Below are 6,687 nucleotides of genomic sequence, written 5' to 3'. Positions count from 1 at the left end.
TCTATGTCTCTTCCTCTCTATCTCTGCCTTTCAAATAAATAATAAACAAAACTTTAAAAATTTACTCATAACAAGTAGCATTCTCAATGACTCTATGAGTGTAGCATTACTATCTTCCTATTTTCCAAATGCAGGAACTTGCTCAGGGACACACAGGGTACAAGAGGAAGTGAGTCCAGAGCCAGCTGTACCAGACAGTGAAGCCTCCAGCTTCTCCGGGCCCTGGAAGTCAGGACAGACCCGGGCAAGTTCCCATCACCAAGGCAGTTTCTCCAGCTGCCTCTTCGAGACTACCAATGGGAAGGAGACACCTGGGGCCTAAGCTGGCTGTGAGTGGCTCTGGGTAAGTCCAGAGTGGGGCCTGGAGTACTTCCAGTTACTTGGGCCAGAAAATGGAGAGGGAGTAGACAAGAAAAAGAAGCCTCTAGGGCTGGCGCTGTGGCGCAGCGGGTTAAAGCCCTGGCCTGAAGCACTGGCATCCCATACAGGTGCTGGTTCTAGTACCGGATGCTCCTCTTCCGGTCCAGCACTGCTATGGCCTGGGAAAGCAGTGGAATATGGACCAAGTCCTTGGGCCCCTGCACCCATGTGGGAGACCCAGAAGAAGCTCCTGGCTCCTGGCTTCGGATCAGCACAGCTCCGGCCGTTGTGGCCACCAGGGGAGTGAACCAGCGGATGGAAGACCTCTCTCTCTGTCTCTACCTCTCTCTGTAACTCTGTCTTTCAAATAAATAAAATAAATCTTAAAAAAAAAAAAAAGAAAAAGATAGCCACTCTTGCTCATTTAAAAAAGCAGCAGAAGTAGCCTGTAGATTTCCCCCACCCTCTTGCTTCTGTGCCTTTGTCTCCTTGCCTCCTCACACCTTACACACTCTTGGCTTTGAGCTCTTCACGGGCGCCTCATCACTTCACCCCATTTGCTTTCCATGCTCTTACTTTCATTCTTTTCATACTATCACTTCATGCTTCTGTAGCAACACAAAGCACATGTATGCTTAGTGTTAGCAGTAGATTACAGGAATTATCCATTTTAGCTGAAGAATATTCCATAGGAGATATAGATATAGATATAGATATAGATATAGATATAGATATAGATATAGATAGATATCACATTTTCTTTATTCTTTCACCCATCAGCGGAAACCTTGGTTGAACCCATACCTTAGCTATTTTAATAGTGCTTTAACACTATTGGGGATGTAAACTTCTCTTTGAAATAATAATTTCATTTTCTTTAAATACATAAAAATAATCAGTGCCCGTATTCCTGGTATGGTATTTCTTTTTTTTTTTTTTAAGATTTATTTATTTACTTGAAAGGCAGAGTTACAAAGAGGCAGAGGTGCAGAGAGAGAAGTCTTCCACCCACTGGTTTACTCCCCAAATTGCCGCAACAGCCAGAGCTGTGCTGATCCGAAGCCAGGAGCCAGAGCTTCTTCCGAGTCTCCCACATGGCCCAAGCACTTGAGCCATCTTCCACTGCTTTCCCAGACCACAGCAGAGAGCTGGATTGGAAGTGGAGCAGCCAGGACTCGAACTGGTGTCCATATGGGATGCCAGCACTACAGGCAGCAGCTTTAGCCACTATGCCACAGCGCTGGCCCCATTTTTTTTTTTTTTTTTTTTTTTTTTTTTTTTTTTGCTATTTCTATTGTTAGCAATTGGGGAGCAACCATACCATTTTCTATAGTTGCTGTACAAATTTGTATTCTCACCAGCAATGTCTAAGAGTTCCCCTTTCTCCTGATCCTTGTCAACATTTGTTATTTTTTGTCTTTTTTATAACAACCATTCTTACAAGGGTGAGATGGTATGTCACTGTAGCTTGAATTTGCATTTCCCTGTTGATTATTGATATTCAGCATTTTCCCCATACATTCATTGGCCACTCCTATTTCTTTTTTTAAGAAATCTCGATTCGGGTCCTTTGCCCATCTTTAAAATATCTTCTTATTGAGTCATTTCCGTTCTTGGCATATTTTGTATATCAGCCCCTTGTCTGATGTATGATTTGCAAATACTTTCTCCGAATAAGTATGTTATGTTTCCTTTGTTATACAGAACCATTTTCATTGGATGCAATCCTATTTATTTTTATTTTACTGCCTGCACTTCTGAGGTCATACCCAAAAAATTAGTGCCCAGACCAGTGACATGGACGGTTCCCTCTATGTCTTTATAGTACCTTTCACAGTTTCAGTTCTTACATTTAAGTCCATTACCCATTTTGAGTTGATTCTTGCATAAGTGATGAGGGAAGAATCCACTTAGATTATTCTGCACGTGGATGTCTTCTTTTTAACATCACGTATTGAAGTCTCCTCTCCTCATTGCATACTCTTGGCACATTGTTGAGAATCTGTGGCTTACTTATGGGCTTTTCAATGGCTGTGTGCATTCTTATGCACTACCATGCTATTTAGATTACTATAGCTGTGTAATATATCTTGAATTCAGTCGTGTAATAACTCCAGTTTTGTCCTTTTTGCTCAAAATGGCATTGGCTATTTGGAGTCTCTTGTGGCTCAATATGAATTTTAGGACTTTTTTTTTTCTATTTCAGTGAATAATGACTTGGGAATTCTGATAGGGATTCAACCTGTATATTACTTTGGATAGTATGGACATTTTAAAAATACTAATTCTGTATCCCCAATTCAAAATAGCTCAATTCAAAATAGCTAAGATCAACCCAGATACCCATCTGGATAAAGAAAGTGTGACATATATATACTATTGAATATTACTCAGCCATAAAAAAATAAAATTCTGTCTTTCACAACAAAATGGCTGCAACTGGAAACCATTATGCTTAGTGAAATAAGCCAGTCCGAAAAGGACAAATATCATGTGTTTTCTCTGATATGTGGCAGTTAAAATGTATAGGAATGAAATGGACATCCGGTGATCTGATTGTCGCCTTTAGCCCTTGTTTAGACTCCTGTGGAACTGTGGTCTTCCTACCTTTTACTGGTTGAATATTCTGCTTAGTGACAGATGAAACCTGAGGTCATAGCGTGGACTGAAATTATGTCTTTGCAAAAGTTAAAGAAAAAGAAAAGAAAGGAAGGCGTGAGGGGGTGGGGGAAGGAGCGGGAGGGCAGGGCAGTGTCGTTGTCTGCTTGGAACTGCCCCCTGTGAAGTACATGAAATCTGTTCTCTTCATAGCAAAAACAAATGTTTTAAAGGGGGCGTGGATTTAAGAACACTGCCTGGCCCTGTAGTGGTGTGACTGGGAGGTGCTTGGGTTTCTGTCTGGTCCCTCGGGACTGGAATCCACAGGGGAAGAGCAGTCGCAGCACGCCTCCACAGCCCTCTTCCCCTCTTCTTGAAGCAGCGCCGGTTAAACCCAGCCATCCTTGGCCAAGACTCACCCATGCTGCCGGCACCATGAAGCCTGTGCTCCCTTGCCACTTCCTGCTGGTGCTCTGCCTGGCGCCGCACCTGGTGCCTGGGAGTCCCAAGGAGCGCTTAATGAGTAGGTGCGGAGTCCGGGCCCAGGGGAGGGCAGCAGCCGATGCCGAGGAGAGGATCCGAGAGCAGACAGCCTGGCACACCTCTCGAAACAGCGCAGGGTCACATTCGAGAGTCCAGGCTTCACCGTCACCAATAGCTGGGTTTGAATCTCTGCTCTGTTTTTGTATTGCGAGACCCTGGACAAAGTATCTGAGCCTCACGTTTTATCCTCACCATGGATATTAAGTACAGTGGGATAGTCGGGAGGAGAAACTCAGATGTGCAGGCAGGTCTAGGGCGCCCTTTCTAACCGCAGTAGACGCCAGTGAGTTCAAGCTCTGTAAATGCCATCAGCTTCCTCGCCAAGCGTAGTCTTCTTGCTGCCCCTCGTTCCTTCATGGATGCTTGGTCCCACTTTCCATTCATTAAAAGAGGGAAGAAAAATGAAGCTGGCAAAAATTCAAGCTGGACTCTCCATAACCTTGGCCTTGGAGGGTGTTTCTTTAAAGGAAAAGACAGGAAGCCTTACGCTTTGCTTTATTTAAAAATACAGAGGTGTTGAACAATTCACAGTGGCTATTGCCGACGGGCCGACACAGAGTGTATCTCAGCGGCCACCGCTGCCCAGCTCAGCCTAGTAAGAGCAGCAGTGTCGGCCCTGACCACCAAATGAGTCGAGAACGCCCGTTCACCAGGCACACACTTCCACAGGGACAGCATGGGAAAGGGGATATGTGCGCTAGCTCAGGGGCCCAGGAGGTGAGGTCCCGTTTCAGGAGTTTCGCGGGAGCTATGCAGCAGGTTTGTAGGAAAGAGAGGGGCTAAACAAGCTGCGAGAGAGTGAGAGCGGAGTTCAGTGGAGGACCAAGGAGTACAAGTTGAGGAGACACGAAGAGACTCTCCTTAAAAAGCAGTAACCGGGGCTGGCACTGCGGCGCTGGCATCCCATGTGGGCGCCTGTTGCGGTCCTGGCTGCTCCTCTTCCAACCCAGCTCTCTGCTGTGGCCTGGGAAAGCAGTGGAGGATGGCCCAAGTGCTTGGGCCCCTGCACCCACGTGGGAGACCTGGAGGAAGCTCCTGGCTTCGGATCGGCGCTGCTCCGGCCGTTGCAGCCAACTGAGGAGTGAACCAGCAGATGGAAGACCTCTCTCTCTGTCCTTCCCTCTAACTGTCTATAACTCTACCTCTCAAATAAATAAATAAATAAAAGCAGTAACTGCTGTGAGCGAGACCGAGGCCCAATACACAGATGGAAACAGAACTTGAGAAGGGCGCCGTCTCCGGGATTCCTGGCTTGTGGTCCCCTTCCCGTGCTGTTCCGCTGAACACCCAACTCTTCAAAGCCGGGACAGTCCCAGTTTCTGACACTGCTCCAGGAAGCACAGATGGTTGCTGGTCTCTGCCACACTGTCCATAGCTTGGACCTCAGCTTCTTTTACCCCATCTCTGGTGTCATTTGCGTGATTACAATTAGAACCCAAGCTTGTCTTTACTCATCCCTTTCAAATCATCATCGCAGCCTAAAGACTCTCTTCTCTTTTTTAAAATATTTATTTATTTATTTAAAAGGCAGAGAGAGAGAGAGAGAGAGAGAGAGAGAGAGAATCTTCCATCCACTGGTTCATTCCCCAGATGGTCACAATGGCCAGAGCTGGGCCAATCCAAAGTCAGGACCCAGGAGCTTCTTGCTGATCTCCCACGTGGGTACAGGAGCCCAAGCCGTTGGACCATCCTCCACTGCTTTCCCAGGCCACAGCAGAGAGCTGGATTGGAAGTGGCGCAGCCGGGACTCGAACCGGTGCCCATATGGGATGCCGGTGCTTCAGGCCAGGGCGTTAACCCACTGCACCACAGCACCAGCCGTCAGACTGTCCTCTAATTGCAAATACCTGCAGAGCAATGAACCAACAGATAGGCAATAGAATGCCCCATCCATGACTTTGGCTGCAAAGAAAGGGCAAGTGTTGAGGTACAAAAATTAGGGTCCCGTAAGGCCTGCAGAAGGGAGTGATGGGGCTCATCATTAAAACGCCTTAGAGTTTAGGGACAGAGAGGAGACTGGGATGGGGCTTTAGGGTAGGATCTCCCAGTGCAGGTGGGTCTTAGATTTGAACAGAAATCCTCGGAGGTGGGGGCGGAAACAGGGAGTCGAGATGCCCATTCCTCTCTAACACTAGTGGGTGGGGACGCCCTGATGCTCTGGGCTCCTAACCAGGAGGTGCCAGGGAGGAGGAAGCTGAACCTTCCCAGTTCATTTTGAAATCTTGACTTTCGCATCACAAGAGAAGTCTCTCCCAGAACTCACCCGTGAAGTGGGTCCCAGCTCTCTGATCCAGGACCTTCAGTTTGCAGTGTGATCTTTCTCCTTTATCGAAACTTACCTTCGGCTCACTCCTCCTATACAAGTGGCCCTTGTTCCACTAACCCTAGAATACACTGCACCATTGTGCTGATGAAAGGCTGTACAACTTAGGGTCTAGGGGGCCTTGACCTCTGAGCTGCAAGGACTATGAATGACTAACGCTGCACGGATCCACCAAACTCTGATCAAATATCCACGCCCTGATTTCCTGCTCAGAACTCAGAAGGAGGCAAAAGCTAAGAACAAAACCTGGTTCAGCCTCCCCAGGGCCACACAAAGGCGACGAGGGCGGCAGGTTCCCTGGCAGCCCCTTGAGCTTTCTGAGTTCTGAGTATTACTCCAGCCTGTTTGGGCCTTTCCCTTACCTGTTCTGCGTTCCAGAGTACATCTTGGAACCTCCACCCTGCAGATCGGAACCTGAGAATTGTAACAGATTCTGCACGCTGCAGGAAGACTGCCTGAACGGGCTGCAATGCTGCTCGGCCTTCTGTGGGATAGTCTGCTCACTGAACAGAACTCCAAAGCGCCGAAGGTAATGGATGGATTTCTGATGCCAGTCCTGAGCCTAGAGCCACTGGTGGGAGACCGATGGGAGATCTCTTAGCAACCACTAGGGTCAATCCCTCTCTGTTTCGTTTTGATGTTGGTGGCCAGGATGCCAAATATCCAATAATTCTCCTTCTCTTCCCCAAGGAGAGTTTCCCTGAGAGTCCTGATTGGAGGAGCACTCCCCCATTCCCAAAATACAAGGCGCTTCTCTCCGCATGACCACACCTGTGAATCGCTGACCACACCCACAAATGTCTCCTTCCACCGCCCGCCCCTGTCCCAGAACCCACTTCACTGCAGGAGCTGGGACACAGTAT

At 47.7% G+C, this 6,687-nt stretch overlaps 1 protein-coding gene across 1 annotated transcript; it reads left to right on the top strand.

Annotated features, from left to right (window-relative positions):
• Positions 1-3,273: 3,273 nt before the first annotated feature.
• On the top strand, positions 3,274-6,422 carry WFDC13 (WAP four-disulfide core domain 13). The gene is made up of 2 exons (XM_070051776.2): positions 3,274-3,481; positions 6,203-6,422. The coding sequence occupies exons 1-2, from the start codon at positions 3,394-3,396 to the stop codon at positions 6,355-6,357; spliced, it is 243 nt and encodes an 80-aa protein (XP_069907877.1). The 5' UTR covers positions 3,274-3,393; the 3' UTR covers positions 6,358-6,422.
• Positions 6,423-6,687: the final 265 nt, after the last annotated feature.

This window comes from Oryctolagus cuniculus, chromosome 11 (genome assembly GCF_051225735.1).
Source record: "Oryctolagus cuniculus isolate XC-2025 breed Fujian yellow rabbit chromosome 11, ASM5122573v1, whole genome shotgun sequence".
NCBI classification, from domain to species: Eukaryota; Metazoa; Chordata; class Mammalia; order Lagomorpha; family Leporidae; genus Oryctolagus; species Oryctolagus cuniculus.
The sequence above is the reverse complement of the archived record's forward strand: the minus strand, read 5'-3'. Positions and strand labels throughout refer to the sequence as shown.